This window comes from Panthera uncia, chromosome D4 (genome assembly GCF_023721935.1).
Source record: "Panthera uncia isolate 11264 chromosome D4, Puncia_PCG_1.0, whole genome shotgun sequence".
In the NCBI taxonomy this organism is placed as follows: Eukaryota; Metazoa; Chordata; class Mammalia; order Carnivora; family Felidae; genus Panthera; species Panthera uncia.
Window position 1 is genome coordinate 27,291,843 of NC_064807.1, and position 22,033 is coordinate 27,313,875.

Genomic DNA, 22,033 nt, shown 5'->3' on the forward strand with positions numbered 1-22,033 from the left:
GATGATAGGTGGAGAGAGAGAGGGCCGGGACCTGGCAGGAGAGGGATAGTCAAAAGGGTCTTTAGTTTTATGTATGGGTGTGTTAATTTTTCTTAAGGAGAGTATATTGATATATTTCTTGGATAATATTTTTAAGAGATATTTATGTATTTCTTGGATAATATTTTTAAGTTAAAAATGGAGTGACTTCTGTAAGAGAATGTGCCAGCTAACTGGGTAAGCACAGATCTGTGGGGTTGGCCATCTGGGGGCTTCATGGGTGAGGTGGGGGAGTGGCTGGGTGTGGTGGTCCTTTTGGCCCCATGAGATTGAACTTCCCTTGAGGACTGTCCCTCATCACCTCTCTCAGCTCCATACAGGCCTTGGTATTCTCTCCACACTCTTGACTAAGCAAGAAATCACGTCTTTAATCTCCTGTGGCACAATCTAGACAGGGCCATGTTACGTCTTTATTTGACAGGAGAGAAATAGTCACATTAAGTGGATGGTGTTGCATTGGGACTGCCAGTGCTTCCTCTTGCTTGCAGGTGCCTGCCTGCCCCATCAGGACCCACTTTCTCCCATTCCCTCCCCTACCTGGCTGCCCTCAGGCACATCTGGATTCCTCTCTGTCCAGACCCAAGGAAACAGAGGCAAAGCCCACCTTCCCCCCCTTTTCCCCAGGTTTGTGCCCCAGGAATGACTACTCATTTCAGGGAAGCCTTGGTGTATAACCAGTGAGCAGCCTCACGTCCCTCCTTGGCATGGCAGCCATGTCCAAATCCCACCCCGTAGGCTCGCATCTGGACGTGAGACACAGAGGGCAGCTCAAGGGTTTTCCTCACCCGGACACCTATGGTTAGGTGTAGTGAAGGCGAGGGACGGCTGCCTGGAATATTGATAACACTTGTCGAGTGCCAGATGCTCTTAACCGAAGTCACATTTTTTCCTTTCATCCCCGGTAGTAATGATGAACAGTAGGTTTTATTATCTCCATTTGATAGACAAAGAAACTGCCTCTGAAAGTAACTTAACCTATCTGAAGTCATAGAGCGCAGACTGAAACCCAGAATGTCTGCCTCCAACGCCTTTTACCCTTTTGGTGATGTTCCTCCTGTAGGGATTTCATTCTAGAAACCCTGGGAAGGCTCCTCCCTGTTTCCTGCACAGCCTCTTTGGGTAAAGTGAAAGATCACTTCCCCCACCCCACCCCCACTGTGAATTTTGGGTGCCAAGCATGCTGTGTTGTGAGGATCCCCAGAACTCCTCTTAAGTTGTTACTTGAACTTGAATTTGAGGTGAAACAGACAGAAAATGTATTTTCAGATATAGTTTATGTTTTGGATTCAAAGGAGGCAGGGCTAATTCAGAGGAGGTGTGAAGTTAGGAACTCCTTTGATGCTATTTATACAGTGCCTGGGGGATAACACAGTATCTAAACAGAGAATGTGTTCTCAAGCCCCCAGGCTACTGCTGACCTTAAATTCACACCTATTTCACAAATTCCACAAGGAGGGGGTGTTGTGTTTCTTTCCCTTCAGATTACCAGCTTTGCATTCCTCAAAGTCTTCGATTACCTGGGGGGTTTCCTTTTGGACCCTGAGAGGTGACAGTGTGAAAGCCTTCCAGGGCTTCCCCCTAGATTAGCAAGAAGGAACCTGGTGATGACAGTAGAGCACTGAGCTCTAATTTTTGTTCAGAGGCAGAGCCAGGAAGAAGGCGGGTACTTGCCTTCAACACCTTCACATCACGTCCCGCACGATGTAAGAGAAGGATCATCTCAAAATGTTGGGGAAGTTACTTCAGGACAGGACCAGATATGCATTTTTCATTCACATTTGTCTGATGTGAATTATTTTTCCAGTTTATATATTTATTTTGAGAGAGAGAGAGAGAGCGAGCACGCACGCACGAGCACACAGGTGAGGGGCAGAGAGAGAGGGAGAGAGAGAATCCCAGGCAGGCTCTGCACCATCAGCATGGAGCCTGATGTGAGGCTTGAACTCATGAACTGCAAGATCATGACCTGAGCCAAAGTCGGACACTTAACCGACTGAGCCATTCAGGCGCTCCCTGACCTGAATTTAAAAGTTTTTATGACGGTGCATGAAGGGACCCTTCTGTCCTAGGAGAATCTGAAAACAAGGCTAACAAAAGACATGAGCAGATTAGGATTATCCTCCCTCTTACTTCCTCCACTGGTCCTGAGACGCTGTAGCCAGCCTGTAACATTTTGCTTGCAGCCTGTGAGCAGCTACTACCTGTTATGGGTTGAGTTGTATCCATCCCCAGAAAAAAAAAAAAAAAAAAAAAGAGACAGAGATGTTGAAGTCCCAACCCCCAGTACCTCAGAATGTGACCTTCTTTGAAAATAGAGCCTTCATGGACATAACCAAGTGAAAATGAAGCCACTAGGGTGGGTGCTAATCCGGTTAGACTGGTGTCCTTGTAAGAGGGGAAATTTGGGCATCACACACAGACCTGTGCATGAGGGCAGAGGCCTGGAGTGGTTCATCTCCAGCCAAGGACACCAGAGGTTGCCAGCAAACTGCTAAGACCTAGGAGAAGCAAGGAAGGTCCCCTTAGAGAGTTCAAAGGGATCAAAACACTGCTGACACCTCAATTTCGGAGGTCTAGCCTACAGAACTTGAGACAAGAAATTTCAGTTAGTTTGAGCCAACCGTCCCCCTCCCCCATTTGTTGGTGTGGTCCTAGCACACTAATACAACTACCTCTAACTCACCCTCGTAAAATACTCCTTCAGGTGAAGTAAGGTTGAGAATTTCAGTTTGTCTGTCACAGGTAATGTGACGTGTGTTCCGAGGAAGATTGCAGTGTCCTCTCCTGTCCTACGTGTTGTGTAGAATGTTGAAGTTCCCCCCATCAAGAGATGAATTCTACATCTCTCCTCTTGAATCTGGAGGAGATTTTGACTTGCTGTTGAGGCTGTGTGACTGTTGAGGCAGCTTCCACCCTGGAACGCTTGCCCTGAAGCCATGAGCTTCCACACAAATGGTCTCCTTGTCTTGAGTCTGCCATGCTGTCAGGAAGCCGAAACTAGCCCGCATGGTGCCATGACTTTACATGGAGAGAAATGCCCAGAGAGCCCCCCGGTGGTCCATCATCCCTGTGCTTTCAGCTGCAGCTACTGTCTGATTGCACCTTGATGACAGACCCTAAGCCAGAGCTACCCAGCCAAGCCTTCCTGGATTCCTGATTCACAGAAATCGAAGGAGACAACAAAATGATTGTCATGTTTAAAGCCACTAAGTTCAGGGAGATACGTTGCACAGCACTAGATAATCAGAATAGTTACTGTACTCTGTGCTTTGCATTGGTTGCTTTCTTTTAATTTAAATTTAAAAAATAGATTGTATTCTTACTTCTGGTTAAATAGATTGGTATTCACAGAAGCGGGAACACAACTGCAAAATCTCAGTGGCTTAACATAATAGGATTTATCTCTCACTCAAGTACAGTGTGGATGTTACAGGTTGGGTGGGTGGCCTCCAGACAGTGGCTCGGGGATCCGTATTCTTTCTTCTTAATGTCTCTGCTGCCCTGGTCCTCCTCAGAGTCCCCTGCTGGGCCATCAGTGTTCAGGTAGCCAAAGAGACAGGGGAAAGAGTGAGTGGAGAATAGTGCAGGATATTTCAGGGGCCAGGCCTGGGCCTGAAATCCACAACCTAGGGCCAGAGCTGGGGTTGGGGGCCTGTGTGCTGAGGCCTATCCAGTCCTAGCAGTCCAAGACCTGAATGTGTGTCCTGAATTGTTCCAGTGGCCCCCTCTTCACCAAATGGGGAAATCCAGCCCAATGCTGATGAATTCTAGCATTTACCTTGAAATGCTCATCAGGTATAGTTATCTTGTAGCCAAGAGCCCCTGCAGTTTAGATCACGACCAGTCCTCTTCCAGAACAAGTCCTACTAGATCTTGGACAATTCTTAGCAAAAGTCAGGGACCCTGAATAGTGTTATAATTCAGAAATTGGAATTCTGTAATAGTTTCTCTGTGTCACTCTGAAGGCACTGTGTTTTTAAAATTCTACATTCTGTGGGGCGCCTGGGTGGCTCAGTCGGTTGAGTGACCGACTTCGGCTCAGGTCATGATCTCACAGTCTGTGAGTTCGATCCCTGCGTTGGGCTCTGTGCTGACAGCTCAGAGCCTGGAGCCTGCTTCAGATTCTGGGTCTCCGTCTCTCTCTGCCCCTCCCCTGCTCATGCTCTGTCTCTCTCTGTCTCAGAAATAAATAAACAAAATTTTTTTAAATTCTACATTCTGTGACAGCAGCCTTTTAAGGGAGGTATTGGCGGCAAAGGAAGGCATGGGGAGGAGAGGAAACCTTCCTATTTTCCAGCTTTCTTGGTGAAAACAGCAATGCTTATTAGCATGCATTTCACACAATTTCCATGATAATGCTGTAATTTAAAACACTCTGAGTCAAAGACCTAATAAAGGAGGTTAGACTTGCTTTCTAAATTTGCTGCACAGATTGCTCATCTCTCTCCCCATCAATCTTCCTTCTCTTAAGCAAAATGTAAAATTTGGAACGAAGAGTGGAAATACCAAGGTTTTGGCTGATCTTGTTAGCATTACCCTGCTGTTCCCCAACAACATTGTAAGCCTTTGAGTTCTGGTTCTAAGCCTGTATATGGAAAAAGTCCTCAGGTTACTTTTTGCCCTTCTGAGATTTGGGGGCTAAGTGGGGTAAATTATCCAGTGATGCTTATAATGCCCCCAAACCTTTGCCAAAATCATGTAGTGTTGATTTCCTTGGTTAATGACTAAATAATTGATGAGTTTTATCAAATTTAATATTTTAGAAGCCATATTTAAAATTGATGGCTAGAACATCTGCCTTTCCGTGTGAAGGAGAATGAATATATATGTACGGCCTTCAGGGCAGTAGGAAACCAGTGATGGGTCCAGGCCCAGTGAGGTGGGGGCTCTCCCAACACTCCTGAAGTCCAGCTGAATAATTCCCTGGACGAACCACAGCATGGAGCTCATCATGAATGCCATGAGATTTGAACAGGGCCTGGAGAAGGATGATGGAGAAACCAGAGATGATTCAGGTCTCATTCCTCTCAGTCTTGACCAGGCACCGCCACGTTGCAGGCTGGTCCCTCACTGTCCTTCACTCTGGGGGCTCCAGGGTTGTTCTGGTTCTCATCTCTGTGATCAGGAGGCACTGTTGGAGTTAAGTTGCTTGAGAAAGGAAGACTGAATAGGGTAGAAGGTGACCGGGCCCAGAGAAAGACAAACCTGGTTTCTGTTGGCTGAACCAAGTGAACAGACCCAGTTCAAGATAGTGTTCTGTCATCTACTGGTCTGTAACAAACTACCCCCAAATTTAGTGGGGTGCAGGGTAGGTTCCCAGGGAAGCAGACGTGTGGAGGATGATTATTAAGAACTGCCCTTGGGATCAAGACTTGGAACAGAGGGGAAGGAACAGTAGTGGACAGAAGAGGTCGTGCTGCCTTGCAGCTCAGTGGCAGCCCCAGTGGGCCCAACAGAAAATTCTGAAGGAATTTTAGAATTGCTCCAGGTTGGACTGAGTTGTCCTGGCCTTTATGTCATGGTAGGCAAACTACAGCCTATGAGCCAAAACCAGGTGGTCACCTGGTTTTGTAAATAAAGTTTTATTGGAACACACCACACCCCTTCATTTACAAATTATCTAAGGAGGCTCTCACCTTACTTGGGCAGAGTTCAGTGGTTGTGGCAGAGCTATATGGCCCCCAAAGCCTGAAATATTTATATCTAGCTCTTTATAGACATTTGTTCACCCCAGCTTTATGTTCCTATGCTCAGCAGCCATTGGATGTGACCTTGAACGGCAGCTTGTAGCAGAAGGAAGCTCTGGTATCCTCCTAGTAGTGGATAGTGCATCCTTCCTCCATGGGGAGCATGGGTGGTATTCATGGTGCCCTCCATAGTGGATCAAAATGACCGTTTTATTTTGCACATGATTTTGTGGGTCAGGAATTCTAGAAGGGCTCAGAGTCTGACCTCCATGGCCTCTGCTGGACAGAAGGATCCACTCCCAAGATTTCTTTCTTGCTTAATGCTCCTTGGCTTCTTTCTCTCTTCGTGGGGCGTCTCATCTTCCAGGGTTTCTTCATACCGCATGGTGGTTTCGGGACCATCACACTTCTTACATGAGGACTTCGGGATGTGGTAGCCATAGGTCTATGAAGAACCACATTGAAGCTGGCACAGAGTCACTCTGCTATGTCTTATTGGTCAAAGAATCAAGGGGGTGGAGCCACAGAGGCACGATCACAGCGCAGAAGAGCACGTGGCATGACATGCTGTGGCGCCATCCTTGGAAAATAACAGAATGTGTCGGTGGGCCAGGTAGCTGGCTCGCCCAGGTCACAGAGCTGTTTATGCTTCCCAACCGCACGGTCACCATCATCACTTGGGTGGCTTGAAATGACCATGAGAGGAATAGGACAGCTCAGGAATGGGCTTTGTCCCTGCCCCCAACCCCAGGGAGTCCATTGTTAAACATGCACCTGCACACCATGCCGCTGTGGGAGGGCTTTTACTTTGAAGCCAGAAGACAAGAAAAACAGTGTTTATTGAGCGCCAAGGGGGTCTACATATCCTGAAATCTCCAAACAACTCTGTGGGGTGTGATTGACCCTTATTTTACAGAAGAGGGATCCCAGGCTCAGTGGAAGTTGGGTAATGGGAGATAATTTGAACTGGGGTCTTCTCACCCCTTGCTGTCCCGCTTCACAGAGCCTGGAGCCCAAGGAGAATGAAATTAACTGCTTCTCCAGGATCAGAAGGAAGCTCAGGTCAGACACAAGGCAGGGAAAGCTACCAAAGGGAAAAGGAGCAAAGACCTGGGTTGAAGTGGCAGTGGGGTTTCTAGGAAGGACCCAGGCCTCTGCCCTGTGCTGACGCTTTCGATACTGGAAGGTTTTCCCCATTTCCAGGCAGCCAACCCCCAGCCATTTCTCACTGTCAAGAAACTTCTGATGTGTTGAGAAGCGTGAGCGGTCTGTGTGAGCGAGGGGGAGTGGGGACGCCCCTGAAAGCGGGGCAGAGGGAGGAAAGGTGGGACCAGCCTCCTCTATCAAGCTGCACCCCCTCCTTGCGAGCGCACTGGTCAGGCCAGTCAGTGGGTTTGAGGGAAAGCAGAGCAGGAAGGGGGCTTTCCTCTGGGAGCCCTGGGGCAGGTGGCATGGCAGCCCACAGGGACGGTCTGTCCCTCCTTTAAATGGCATCCATTCCGCTTCCTGGACCTCAGCCTCATGCCAGACCTGCCAGCCGCGTCATGTGTATTTATTACCTTTCATTCTCAAAATCCTCAAAGGAGTAGGTCCTGTTATACCTGTTTGGTGAGAAAGTGAGGCCCAGAGAGAAGGCATAACCTTGTGGCTGCAGAATTAAGGTTTGCACTGGGTGTGCCAGCTCTGGACCTCACCCTAGCACGCGGCCCAGGGCTGTGCGATGCACCTCAACGACGCCATACAGCCCAGAGAGTAAGGAAGCACCCAGGTGATAGACCATCTTGCTCAAAATTAGTTGGTTTGTTTCCCTGTTTTCCCCTGGAGTTGAAGGAATCCCTCTCCCTGTTTTGTTGTTTTTAAGAGGAGTAAGGAGACAGAAAAGTGAGGAGTGGTGGGGAGCCAGTGTGGGGTCCACGGCCAAGGGCTCCATAGAGAGGAGAGTGCAGTAAGGCTAGGAGGGTGCAGGCAGGGAGGCCACTGCTGCAGGAATGTCCTTGTCACCTGCAGGTCTCTGTCCCCCGGGCCGGGCTCCAGGCCTCCCTGGCTGGCTCAGGCTCTGTGGCTTGTGGCATATCTGTGCGAGCCCTCTGCTGGGGTCCCAGGGGCGGAGGAGCCACCTCGCCTTCTGGATAAACATCCAGACCTTAAATATCAGAGGGAAGCCATGCAGCAGGAGGATGCAGTTAAAACTTTGAAAAATGGCCGTCACTTTTTAGTGTGCTAAGAATCCCCTGGGGGCGCTGGTTAAAAATTCTGTGTTTCTTGGTGCCCATCTCGGAAACTCTCAGGTAGCAGGCTGGAAGGGAGGCCCAGAACCTGTATTTTTAATTTTTTTTTTCTTTAACTTAATGTTTATTTATTTTTTAGAGCCTAGAGAGAGAAAGAGACAGAGCATGAATGGGGGAGGGGCAGAGGAGAGAGAGGGAGAGACACAGAAGACACAGAATCTGAAGCAGCTCCAGTCTCTGAGCCATCAGCACAGAGCCCTACGTGGGCTCAAACTCACGAGCCGTGAGATCAGCCAAAGTCAGACACTTAACCACCTGAGCCACCAGGTGCCTCAGACTCTGCATGTTTAAAACACCCCGAGCAATCCTAATGCTAGTGGAGCTGGGGCCAGGTTAAGAAAAACAACAACTTAGAGGGTGAAGGGGCAGGATCTGACCCTGTTCTTTAAGACACAGACTTTTGTCATTATAGTTTAATCTCGTAAGCACTGTTTTTTTTTTCCTCTGGATGTAGAAGTGGTATGTATGTTTATGGAGCTGTCTTGCTGAAAGAAAGATAATGAACACAGCAGTTATGTGCATAATTACAGTTAATTATTATGTTGTGAATGTATGGTTAAACTTGAGAAAAGATGAACTTATAAAAACTCTTATTAAAAGTTCCCTGTTATTTGCCATTAATTACTGCTGTAGATTTCTTTGGGGAGTTTGTTCATTTATCCACTGGATAACAAAGTTTTGAGCTCTTGCTCTGTGGCTGGGACTGTGGGAGAACCTGGTGGATGGCCGGGGGCTGACCTCTGTCCTTTAGAGATTTACGGTCTGGCCAGGGAGACTGATTGATAAATCCCCAAACAACCTCATGCATTTCAATTTTGTGTACATGTATTCTTTTTTTCTTTTAATTTTTTTTTAATGTTTATTTATTTTTGAGACAGAGAGAGACAGAATGCAAGTGGGGGAGGGGCAGAGAGAGAGGGAGACACAGAATCTGAAGCAGGTTCCAGGCTCCGAGCTGTCAGCACAGAGCCCGACGCGGGGCTCGAACCCACGAACCGCGAGATCATGACCTGAGCCGAAGTCGCTTAACCAACTGAGCCACCCAGGCGCCCCTATTTTTTTTTTTAACATTTATTCATTTTGAGAGACAGAGAGAGTGCGAGTGGGGGAGGGGCAGAGAATGGGGGAGGGGCAGAGAGAGGGCGAGACACAGAATCCGAAGCAGGCTCCAGGCTCTAAGCTGTCAGCACAGAGCCCATCGTGGGGCTCGAACTCATGGACGGTGAGATCATGACCTGAGCCAAAGTCGGACGCCTAACTGAAGCCCAGGTGCCCCAGTGTACATGTATTCTTATTAGTGAAGGTATTTGTTAAATTCATTATGAAATGTGATTTTTTAATAAATATGTAAGTATTTATATATAAATGGATATAAAACAACAACAAAAAATCCTTGTAGGCCATATATTGTGATTTGGGGTTTAAAACAATTGATTAGCATACGGATTATGAACTTTCCAGGTACTTTCTGATTGTGCTAGGAAGATCTATTCTATAAATGCTGCCCAAAGTTGGCTTATAATTTGTTTTTTTTTAAATCAATGAATTAAGACTTCACCTGTAAGTATGTGTAACGAAGATGTTTTAAATATACATTCCTCCCCCCCCCCCCCCCATCACGTCTCTGCTCCCTGCCTTCATGTGTGAACATAGCACATCAGGAGAATGGTATCCAGGTGCTTTCAAGTACAAATGGGCAGAATTGTCAGCCCAGTGGTGAGAAGCATGAATTCTAATTCCTTGCTTGGCAGTTTCGGCTTGTCCTTAGGCCATTCTTTTGCCTGAAATTTGAGCACACCAATAGTCTACAAGAGAACAAATCTGTATGAAACAAGCATCCTCAGTAACCTCTGCTTCCTGGTTTTCAGAGTGGCAGGTGGGGAGCTGTTCGACTTCTTGGCTGAAAAAGAATCTTTGACTGAAGAGGAAGCAACTGAGTTTCTGAAACAAATTCTTAATGGTGTTTACTACCTACACTCCCTTCAGATTGCCCATTTTGATCTTAAGGTACGTTGCTGAGTGTAAGCCGGAGAGAAGGTTATGCAAATCCCAGCATTGGTGGTTGGCTATGAAAAATTGAAGCATCTGAAAGAGATACATTTTTTTAATCCTGTATGGGTTTTTTTTTTTTTTTTAGGTTTATTTATTTGTTTTGAGAGAGAGAGAAAGGGAGGGAGGGGCAGAGAGAGAGGTAGAGAGAGAATCCTAAGCAGGCTCCATACTATCAACGTGGAGCCCGGTGTAGGGCTTGAACCCATGAACCATGAGATCATGACCTGAGCCGAAATCAAGATTCAGATGTGTAACTGAGCCACCCAGGTGCCCCTATCCTGTATGAGCTAACAGATGGAATTATGAAGATAAATTACCAGGTATATAATGAATGCCTACTCAAGGATTCCTAACCTTTTGTGGGATAGAGGCTTAGGACGAATGATTACATTCAAGAATCCCTGGGGAAGAATCAAAGGGGTTTACCAGCCAGATCTCTAAGCTGCTATTGGTTATGCAATGTTTTCAGCTTAGAGTGGCCACTGGCTGTCCAGTTTGCATCCCCTGTGGCTGCAGGGCACGTAAGGTGGAAGATGTCTTGATCTCTCCTCTCCCTCTTGATGCAAAGGCCTGATTTTGTCACCGGCCACCAATCAAGACAGCCGCGGAGATTGGCTAATTGGGGTCTTTGCCTGTCTGGAGGCACAGCACTGTGGGGGATATAAAGGCATGTCCTAGTTCTAACTGTCAGAAAAGCTATGGTGTCTCTAGGAAGGAAAGGCATGCACAGGAGCAACATACAGTGACAACGGAAGAATTGAGGTACAATCTGAGGCATTGAGAAGGTAGTCACAAAGAAGCATGCGGTCGACTGACAAGTGAATGATTCAGATCGTTGGAGCTAGGACAAGGCTTCAGAGGAGGGAGGACTTCCTCCATGTTTCTTGTAGCAATGCTGTCAACACCCCATCCAGATCCCCCCAACACTCGCTAACGCACGCCCTGAATACCGCTGCTGGACACTCCTGTGGCTCCCTGCCTGATGTCTGGTTTCTGGCCCTGGGAGCTGGAAATGCCAGAGTAAAGCCCCACAGAGGCCGCTGTTAGCAATGGAGGACGGGGAGTCGGTGGATAAATACCCCGGCTCCCTCATGCTCCAGCTGGAAAACTCAGTGCTGCTCCTCCTTAAGTTCCCCAAAGGGATTGTACTCCAGTCACCTTCACCTTGACAAGACACCTTGTGTGGGTTTCCTTCCTTCTGTTTCCTGCCTCCCCATCCTCTCCCAAGTATTCCCTGGAGCCTGCTCCTACATAAGCCACTTGCACCCGAATCTCTGTCAACGAGTCTGCTCCTGGGAGAACCTAAACCACAACATTTATTTTTCCTGGTGTTCTCTTACAACTACCCTGTTACCTGTAGGTTTTGGTGGTTTTTCCGGGGTGGGGTGGGGGGCAGGGGACAATTCTACCACTTTGTCTTCAGCATAATATATCATAGCTCTTTGTTTTTACTGTGGTGAAATAAACATAGCATGAAAATTACCTATTTAACCATTTCTAAGTGTACAGTTCAGTGGCATTAAGTATATTCACACTGTGGTGCAAACCAGCACCCCCGTCCATCTCTGGAACTAGTGGATCTTCCCAAACTGAAACCCTGTATCCGTTAATCCCGAGCTCCCCATCCCTCCTCTCACAGCTGCTGGCAACCACCCTTCGGCTTTCTGTGTCTCTGAATTTGCCTATTCTAGATACTTCTGATAAGTGGAATCATACAATATGTGTCCTTTTTCGTCTGACTTGTTTCACTTAGCATAATGTTTCCAAGGTTTATCCATGTTGTAGCATGTTTGATGAGTTGATGGACATTGGGGTGTTTCCACCTTTTGGTTTTGTGAATAGGCTGTTTTGAACACTAGTGTACTATTTCTGTCTCTCTCTCTCTCTTTTTTTGAAGCCTGAAAACATAATGCTTTTGGATAGAAATGTCCCTAAACCTCGGATCAAGATCATTGACTTTGGGTTGGCCCATAAAATTGATTTTGGAAATGAATTCAAAAACATATTTGGGACACCAGAGTTTGTTGGTAAGTTTTTTTTTACTCCTGTGCTCATTTATTTCTCATCAATAATATGAATTATACTGGCAGAAACTCCCCTGCTGTAACATCATTTATTTCCCTGGTACATATTTCTGGTTTATATGTGAAAATAGAATCTGTTGATTCACTTTCTCTGAAAACTAAACATGCGTTTATTTCCTCTTAGCTCCTGAGATAGTCAACTATGAACCTCTTGGTCTTGAGGCAGATATGTGGTAAGGAGCATGTCCTTGATGCTTTCATCTTTCCGCTTTAGTGTACTATTCTTCTGACATTTGTTTCTGTTTTCGTTTTGTGTCTAGGAGTATTGGGGTGATAACCTATATTCTGTAAGTACCAAAATCCACGCCTTGTATTCTTTTCCTCTTTCTTTGAGACCATATGTCTTATTAACCATCTATATGTCATGTTGATCTCTTCAGTTTATGCATGCTTTTTATGTAAACATATTCATTTCACACCCCCAGAACACGTGTAGTTTATACTAATTAAACATTTTCTCCTAATTCGCAATGAGTCATCAGAAACTACAGCCTAATCACTGAAGGAAGCGTGGCTGTCCATCACTGCTGAGAAAATAGGAAAGCGGTGTTTTTTTAAATTTTTTTTTAACACTTATTCATTTTTGAGAGACAGAGAGACAGAACATAAGTAGAGGAGGGCAGAGAGAGAGGGATACACAGAATCTGAAGCAGGCTTCAGGCTCTGAGCTGTCAGCACAGAGCCCGGTGCGGGGCTCGAACCCACAAACTGTGAGATCATGACCTGAGCCAAAGTCGGAAGCTTTTTTATTTTTTTTTTAACTAAAAGATGCTATTCCAGATTAACTTTTTAAATGCATCCTATGCATTAAGCTGAAGCTGTTGTGCGTGACAACTAAATGCCCTGTAAAACGTAATCGGATTCTGAAGTGACTGCCCAAGGACAGATTATCATATTATTCCTCACTCCCCTTATTAGATATGCTAGGAATGACATGATATCCCAAGAGGTAATCATTCATGTTCTGCACCCCACTTTATTAACAGCCTCAGTGGGGCCTCCCCATTTCTTGGAGACACTAAGCAAGAAACGCTAGCAAATGTATCTGCCGTCAACTACGAATTTGAGGAAGAATACTTCAGTAATACCAGTGCCCTAGCCAAAGATTTCATAAGAAGACTCCTCGTCAAGGATCCAAAGTGAGTGTCCATTATTCCTGAGGGGTACTTGGCCATGGCTTCAGCAGGACCAGGGCCAGCACTTGTATTGTGCATGTGGACCACGTTTATGAGAGCCTGGTGGGTTCCACGTGGCAAAGGAAAGCATGCCATGTGGAACGCTTCAGAAAATGTAGGCGGGGCCTTTGCACCTGCTCAGTCAGTCCCTGCAGACACAGTAAGATAGTCACAGAAAGACTGACTTCTTTCCAGCTTTCTTCCACGAAGCAGGCCCTGAACTGCATTTTCCAGAGCATCTGCTTGGTAGGCCCAACTGGCATGGAAACAACCTCAGTGTTTGCTTCTATGGTCACAGCATTTTTTTTCTTTCCCCCTCCCCCTACAAAGGAAGCGAATGACAATTCAAGATAGTTTGCAGCATCCCTGGATCAAGGTAAGTTGCATATTGTGATTGGTTTGGTATTATAGGACATCCCAGAATACATTTGCCTTAGGCCTAGTTACTGTGGGGGTCTCACCACAGGTCACATCTGAAGTATTGGTTTTGACATTGGTGCCCTATTTTAAGATGGTGCACAGATGAGAGTGTCCTAATGATCACGGAGATGGAGGAGAATAAGCTATCACAATGCAGGATTGTAAACGGGGAGTTGAAGGTCAGTTGTAAATGGGTCAGGTCTACTCAACAGCCATGTTTGGTTTCACCTGTGGGATGTTGGCCCAGAGAATATTTTAATTTTTTGGAATTAATTGCCAACATTTAAATACCGTATCAAATCTGGATTTCCAGCGTCTGTTGAAAAATCTGAATGTCTACCAGTACTGAGCCCTCATTCCATAAGGCCACCCAAACCCTGCACAGCTGCCTTTGGGCCAGGGCCAGCAGCCGCCCCCTGGCACAACGTATACCTTTACATTACCTGCAACACCCATTGCCATTTGGGTTAAAGAACTGAAGTGCTCCGGCTAGAACAGAAAGGACCAACGGTGAGGGAATGTGGCAATTACAGAATAAAGTCATGGAACCGGTGAGGGGATTATGGTGCAGCAACTTGCATTGCAGAAGTAGGGTTGGGGCATCCAGAGAGCTTTGCTGCATGAGCTCCTAGCAGTTGCGTGGGTTCCCTGAGGAGGCAATGGTGTCTCCTCTCATCAGTAGAACTAATGGCCTCCCAAAAAAGATGCAGTACAACGGATCCTAATGCTATCAGCCAGGCCAGATTTGCTAACCTCTGAGTTCCCTACCAGCTCTAAATTATTACTTGATGATATATTAAGTTCAAATGCCTTATAACATAACCTCACCACGAATCTTGCCATTCCCAAACTCTCAGTCCAGAAAGTTGAAATTTAGCCTGTTCTGAGCCCAACTCTTCAGCTTTTCCCAAGACCCAGTCTTTGTGGATTTTATCAAACCCTTAGCCCTAAGAGTTGCCCTCCGGAGACTAGGTTCCTAGCTTTTGCAAGTTATCCCAACTTGTTCTGTTATTTTACTAAGGTGAGTGTGTAAGCATCCTAACTAACTACAGGTTTCCAAAAGTTGTCATGTAACCCATTTCCATCTTGGAGTGTTCTAAATTTGCTTTCTTGGACTTTGATTTTAGCCTAAAGATACCCAACAAGCACTTAGTAGAAAGGCGTCGGCAGTCAACATGGAGAAGTTCAAGAAGTTCGCAGCCCGGAAAAAGTGGAAAGTAAGATTGTTTGATAGGGAGGGATAACTAATTTATTTTCTCTGTGGCACTCCCTGTGGCCAGGCTCATCTCTTCTGACATTGACCTTCAAAAGTGCATCCTTTTTGTTTTTTTCAATTGACTCTATAGTCTTCTGCACCATTAAACACTATTTTCAAAAGATAAGCAAAAATAGTATTCAGTCCTCTTTAAGTCTTATTTTTGCATGTAATTTTGCATTTGTTTTAAATCAAGACCATTCCCAAGGCAAATTTTTAAATCAGTGCAACAAAATTATAGTGTAATCTTTTCCTAAGTTCAACAAACCACATTTTGAATAACTCTGTTCTTTGTGGTAAGCAGCATGGGAGTGCATTTATAGTAGAACTTGTCTAAATGGTTCTCTGAAACCAGCCTTGGTCTATGAATGGTTGGGATGGGGGTTGGGGTGGGGCCATGAGCATTTGTACTGTGGTCTCGTGTTCTTTTTCAGTGTGAATGGCTTCTGCAGGGGCTGTATGGGGCATGGCTCTAAAGGGCATTCCAGTCAACCTTGAACAAATAGAAATTCAAGGTTGAGAAGGTGACAGGATGTCTTCTTATGCCCAGGATCATGTGAAGCCCGGAGGAAGCAGATACCTGCCATGTCTCTGAGCACTGGGCCAGAAATGTACCTCATTTTCACACCTGTCAAGTTTAGGGTGCCATGACAGGGATGAGGAGGACCACAGCACTAGGGTTACTTAAGACTTAACACTTAGTCTGAAAGAAGCCCTTAGACTAGGCTTAAAATGTAGAGAGAACACCATAAGTGTCTCTCTTTTTTTCTCTTTTTCACATACCCACACTCACCCCCCCCCCACCCCCAACACACACATTCTTTTACCTATTGTTGTTCTTGCCTTTGAGAGTAAATGCAGGGGTGTTTGTCCTATAGGCTAAGGAGTTCCCCATCTGTTTGTTTCTAACAACTGTATGAGTTTTGATAGTCACATTACTATTAATACCAGCTTGCCTGGGCACAAGGACACAGGACAGGACCCCTGAGTGGGGATGTGCAAGGGGTTTTGTTAGGGTAAGATTCCATTCCTCAAAAAGTAGAGAAGAAAATATTAAGAGAGAAGGGGTATAGAGTATACAGTTGTGTAGTTAATAATGAAATGCAGAAGGAGAATCTCTATCCTGTTGTCTTAATTTGTAAGACCTTTAGAAATTTCTTTAGGCGCATATGATCCAACCTGCTTGGAAGGTCTCCCACCCCTAAAGAACGTGCTGTCAGCAGTGAACGCTATCTCAAAGACTTTGTCATTTGTACTAATTTGAATATCCTTACATAAACTCTCTCTCTTCCTCTCTCCCTGCCTTTTTTTTTTTTAAAGCAATCCGTTCGCTTGATATCACTGTGCCAAAGATTATCCAGGTCGTTCTTGTCCAGGAGTAACATGAGTGTTGCCAGAAGCGACGATACTCTGGTAAGCACACCTGTTTGCCTTGCTGAAGTTCTTTCTTACAATTGTGTATTTCCAATGTTTAGGTTGTTTGATTTGTTCAACAACCCAGAAAACCTAAAGTCACGGAAGTGTCAGGCCTGTTCTTCCTCTGCTCAAGGTAGGGAGTTAGGTGGCTGATTTGATGTACCGTATTGGTTCTTTCGTTCTTTTTTCTCTTTGTTTGGATTGGCACCATGCCCAGTCCCACCCACTACCTCTGACACTACCATGGCCTGCCCCACTCTTCCCACACTCACAGTTTGGTGAGAGAGTGACTGGCCAGCAGAAGAGGAAAGAGTTTATTCTAATTTTCATGAAGAAATGAGAGTCCTCTATTGCCACTGACCTTGGAAAATACTTGGTCATAATACCATAAAAGAGGCGAATACTCCTCCTACCAACACACACCCCCCAAAATCAAGGCAAATACTGTGGAGCTTGCTGGGGGGAGTTTGTGGTAGACCAGAAGGCTAAACCTACTTGCTCTGTTGACATTGTATTGAGTGCCTAAAACCCTTGAGAACAATTCCATACTTTTTCCCGTAATGAACACTGAAACCTAATCACAGATTAACTCTTCAGATATGACTGGACACATCTGAATTCAATAAGACTGTCCCCTGACAGTCAGACAACAGGGCTTTGGGAGCCCTGGTGGTAAAGGGGATGTCAGAGAAGGGAGAAAGGTTGGTTCTGTGGGAACCAACCTGCTCCCATGACTGCATAGTCAGTGTTTCATGAATGATTCCAGGGACTCCATGGGCAGGATCACACATCAGCAGACATGAGCTCTATCCCCGCCCCGAAGCTAGTTGCTTCACTGAGCCTCCAGGTGTAGCCTTGTAGAGTCAAAGGAGAAATGTTAAGGAGAAAACAGGAATGGGAAAGAAGCAAGGTTGGAGAAGGAGGACATGGAAAAGAAAGTCTAGGTTCGGGAATTGTTTGAGGGTAACAGTGGAACCAGGGACAAGACAAAATCTGTTAACCTAAGGAAGATGAGAACAATTAAATGTTATAAATTAAAATCATCTTGAATAAGCACTTAGAGGAAAATATATGTGTCACAGTGTGAAGTTTAGGGAGGGAGAGGGCCCCAGGGTGCGTGGGGGTTCTAGGTGGGATGACCCCTCCTGGAACTCATGTTCCCTCATCATTCTGATGTCCTACTGATCATGAGGACCTGTCGGGACCATCTGCTTATCCCCGCCCCCCATTCACCTCGTTTCTCTTGACTGTCCCTTTCATGCAAATGTCCCTTAGTCATCGATTGGAATTGTAATGGAAAAGCAAAACCTATGACATTCTTAACATGGAGTCTGTCCAAATATTATTAAAACCCTCATGAGGTTTGGATTCAGACCCATAGAGAAGAGAAAGCAGAAATCAGAGAAATGCTTTCTCCATTCCACCCCACAAGCAGAGACTCAGCCTCTGTGATAACGCTTTTCCAGATTTGAAATATTAGGAGCCATACCTCTGTGAGTCCAGAGATATTGTTTGGGATTTTTCTAGCTTATTCTTTAGTTTTAATGTACCATATTTGGTAAATATCTTACTATAAGAAAACTTTGACAAATTGGCAAGGATTTAACTAGTTTGACATTCTCTATTTTCTCTTTGTAATTAGCAATGCATCTGTTTTCCTTTTTCTGGCCTTTATTTTTACATTACTCCTCCTTTAGGATCTTTAAAATATACATATATGTATATATAGTGACTAGCTTTCAGAGAATTTTGCCATGTTATTCTATACTTAGAGGAGGAAGAAATTCCAGTGATCAAAAAATAACAATTCTATAATTGGACAAATTACAAATTAAGACTGTAAAATTCAGAGGTATCATTTCTTTGGTTCTATGGTTTTTAGACTCTGAGTTATGCCTGATATTTTCTACAGTGGTTTCTGGGACTATATATTTTGAAAGGTGTCCAAGATAAACACAGAAGATAACTTGTTATCAGTTGTTCTAAATCTGAATCTTGAAAGGTGTTTGCCATCTGGGTTATAATGCAAGTGACGTTAAGGCACAGGTAAAAGAAGGTGGCGTTAGTTTCCTACATGGAAGGAGCAAAAAGTAACCTCCTGGTTCCTTTCATGACTGTGTGGATTTGTAGATTAAGTGGCCTACTTTCCTCTAGATGCTTCTCTTGACAAATGAGCATTGATTTCTCTTATGTTGATAAGAGGATCATGGCCAGCAAGCTAACTCTTTTTCCCTCTTCACTGTCCCTCTCAAGGATGAGGAAGACTCCTTTGTGATGAAAGCCATCATCCACGCCATCAATGATGACAACGTCCCAGGCCTACAGCACCTCCTGGGCTCATTGTCCAACTATGACGTTAACCAACCCAACAAGGTCTGCTACTGTTCTGCCAGGGGTAGTGGGCGGGGGGTGGGGGGTGGTCACTGTGACTGTACACCTCCAAGTTCACGGTGAAAAAGATCCCTTCTGCTTCTCCATCCCCCCCTTGCTGTTACAAACTCCATACTGTGGAGAAATCACTTCTGTGTAGAGAGTGAATTGAGTTAGAAATGAGGTCGAATGCACCAAGGCCCTTCTCCACGCAAAGCCTTTCCCCACGACCCTGTGAATGTGCTCATCCTGGACATGAAACTGTCACCTTTGAGTGTGAATCCAGCAGAGGAAGGCTGGGTGTTCCCCCGGCTGTCCCCATTCCTGTTACACAGCAGTGGTTGTGCGTCTATTGAGACCTAAGAAGCTGTGTGGTGTTGGACAATGGTGACAGTTGCTTTTCCTTGCCTACCAAACCTCAAAAAATGTTTTTCTTGTCTCTTCCAGCACGGGACACCTCCATTACTGATTGCTGCTGGCTGTGGGAATATTCAAATACTACAGTTGCTCATTAAAAGGGGCTCAAGAATTGATGTCCAGGACAAGGTCATAATTCTGTTTTATTGCCACTGAATTACCTCCTAAGTATTTCCAAATGTCTTCCTATCACAGAGTTAACAGAGGAAAACCACATGTGCCCCTTACTTCATTTCTCAGTCTCCTATAAAGGAAGATGACCTGTCCTATAGCCTGGTCCAGTCTGACCCGTGTTACAAACAAAAAGGCAAATATGTCCCTTTCTCTTGGCTCGGTTGCTCAGCATCAGCCTTTCCTTGCGCGCTACCCCAGATCTATTCCTTAGTCATCACATGTACTCAACAGTGTTATGAGATGTCATATCCAGGAAAATTTTCATCGTCTGATTAATCTCATCAGAGATGTATTTGCCTGCATGTGTATTAGGGCAACAAAGTCAGGATGGTCCATGTGCGTTGAGGTGCGGGGTCACGCTGGGGGGAGAACAGACACAATTGGTCAACAGTTAATAGTCATTACAATGCATCTGCCATCAGTGGCCATAGATTTTACAGAACTGTGCACGGACTAGAGCCAATCCTGACTACGGAGGAAATTTGAACCGGAGATTGAAATGAAGGTTTTAAGAAAACAAAAACATGATTTTGAAGTAATTCTAGATTTACCAAAGAAAGGTGCAAAGATAGGACAGAGGGCTCCTGGAGCCCCTTTGCCCCACTTCCCAGAATGTTAACATCTTACATCACCTTGGTCTTTTTATCAATACTAAAGAATAAAACGAGAGTTCGTTCCTCTTGGAAGTTGCTCCTTTGAAGTTTGCCGTCACACAGGAAGGGAAATGGAGTGAGTCTGAGGGACGTGTGCATTTGGATCTGGAAATGTGACTCCACATTGGTTTTTATGCAGGGGGGATCCAATGCCATCTACTGGGCCTCTCGGCATGGCCACGTGGACACCCTGAAATTTCTCAATGAGAACAAATGCCCTTTGGATATTAAAGACAAGGTAAGGCTCCTTCTCTTCTTAGGGATAGTGGGAAGTAATCTGAGGCGACGTTTGAGTGTGGACATGCCACCTGCATCTGGATCCAAAGCAAAAGGGCTCGTGATCAAAATCTTCCTGCAGGGAAGTTCAGAAGTGTCTTTCTGCTACTGGCTGAGTCTAATATTAAAATCTGCATTTAGCTGACATCTGCCAGCTAGTTGGCATAATATGCAAGCAGTGAATTATCTGCCCCATAACCTGGACACTCAAGGTTCTACTAGAAAGACAACCAGAAGCAGATCCGAGTCCTGATCCTTGTATCGAATTGCCATGTGTACATCTCTTTACCCTTCTCCTCCCCTCTGAAGTAGCTGCCAGTGCTGACCTTACAGTCCCTGGCACTAGAAGAATTCATGAGACAATGCATATAAAATAAGGCTTTGGGGAGCAAAGGTATTATAACAAAAGCTGTTGATTTAGCAAGTTACCTTATTTTCATGTATCTGTGTTTCATTCAGTTCACACAAGAACCCTGTGAGTTCATTGGCAGGGCTCGAACATGTACCAAGGATTCTTACCTCCTCATTCATTATGCGTTCTACTGTGCAACTCCTGTCTGCTCCTAGTGCTTGTAGACTGACTTTTCATGTTTAATCGGAGCTGCCATATACAGTTGTATGGACTGTACACTGCTCTGTAAGGGATGATATTCACGTCAAAGACACACACACACACACACACATGTATGATGGCAGTTTTCGGTCAGGTAGCAGCAAGCATCTTGTTTTGTATCAATCAGTTTATAGTCACAGTTTTTGGACAGGTATAAGTAAAATATCGTAAGGAAATCATAGGGAAATTGCACCTATTGCAAATTCGGAGAATGCCACTGTGGGCTAATAGTGATGTTTTTTTTTAATCTCTGAGAATGTAAGAAATAACATTCTCAATGTAGACAATGAAATCAGAAACTTGCTCATAAATAAAACTGTGTTAAAACAGGAGTTTTGTGTTTTAAAAAGAAAATCACATGGCTACAAGCATCCGTACATAAAGAAGATTGAGAACTGCCATGACAGAGAAGGAAAACATTCTCACGTAGGAGGTTTTATGACAAGCAGGAGGGGCTACGCATGTGGGTTTCACACTAGCTGTGTGGTGGACCCTCCACCCCGGGACCAAAGGGGCATGTGGCCTGAGGGTGGTGGGGGCCCCTTCAGGGGAGGACTGGAGCCAGGCATGCATGGGAGTGGGCCTCCAGTCCTGTGCATTTAGTTTCTAGAGTCTGCTCCCGGAGAGTGCTCTGAATTTGGCTGTTTCTTTTACAGTCTGGAGAGACAGCCCTTCATGTGGCAGCTCGCTATGGCCATGCCGATGTGGTTCAGTTACTGTGCAACTTTGGCTCTAACCCCAATTTCCAGGACAAGGTGGGTCACGGTAGCCGGCCTTACTTCCTTTCGCCTGCTGGGTGGCTGTACCCGTAGCCGTTTGATATGGTCGGGTCCTTTGGGATTTTATCCAAGGTAGGTTTTCTGCTTAGATTTCTGAGGGCAGGGACTCAAACAGGAGCACTAACATTCATTCAATCATTCATTCATTCATTCATTCATTTACTCTTCTGGACAACCCTGTGAGTGAGTTGCTATTATTTTTACTCCTTCTTTTACAGAAGAGAACATCCAGGCAGAGAGAGGTTCAGTAACATACCAAAGCTCACACAGCCTGTAAATGGTGGAGCTGGGGCTCAAACCCAGTCTGGTTCCAGAGTCATCCTGTAAACACTTCA

At 45.4% G+C, this 22,033-nt stretch overlaps 1 protein-coding gene across 8 annotated transcripts in view; it reads left to right on the plus strand.

The window, feature by feature from the left end:
* DAPK1 (death associated protein kinase 1) overlaps positions 1-22,033 on the plus strand; it is a 188,603-nt gene that overhangs the window by 118,232 nt on the left and 48,338 nt on the right. For all 8 annotated transcript variants that reach the window (XM_049611764.1, XM_049611634.1, XM_049611563.1 and 5 more), the window contains exons 4-15: positions 9,883-10,021; positions 11,964-12,093; positions 12,275-12,323; positions 12,411-12,437; positions 13,137-13,289; positions 13,656-13,701; positions 14,873-14,962; positions 16,321-16,413; positions 18,670-18,789; positions 19,234-19,332; positions 20,170-20,268; positions 21,576-21,674. In XM_049611764.1, the coding sequence (XP_049467721.1) occupies positions 9,883-10,021; positions 11,964-12,093; positions 12,275-12,323; positions 12,411-12,437; positions 13,137-13,289; positions 13,656-13,701; positions 14,873-14,962; positions 16,321-16,413; positions 18,670-18,789; positions 19,234-19,332; positions 20,170-20,268; positions 21,576-21,674 (1,144 nt within the window). The remainder of the gene's footprint in view (positions 1-9,882; positions 10,022-11,963; positions 12,094-12,274; positions 12,324-12,410; positions 12,438-13,136; positions 13,290-13,655; positions 13,702-14,872; positions 14,963-16,320; positions 16,414-18,669; positions 18,790-19,233; positions 19,333-20,169; positions 20,269-21,575; positions 21,675-22,033) is intronic.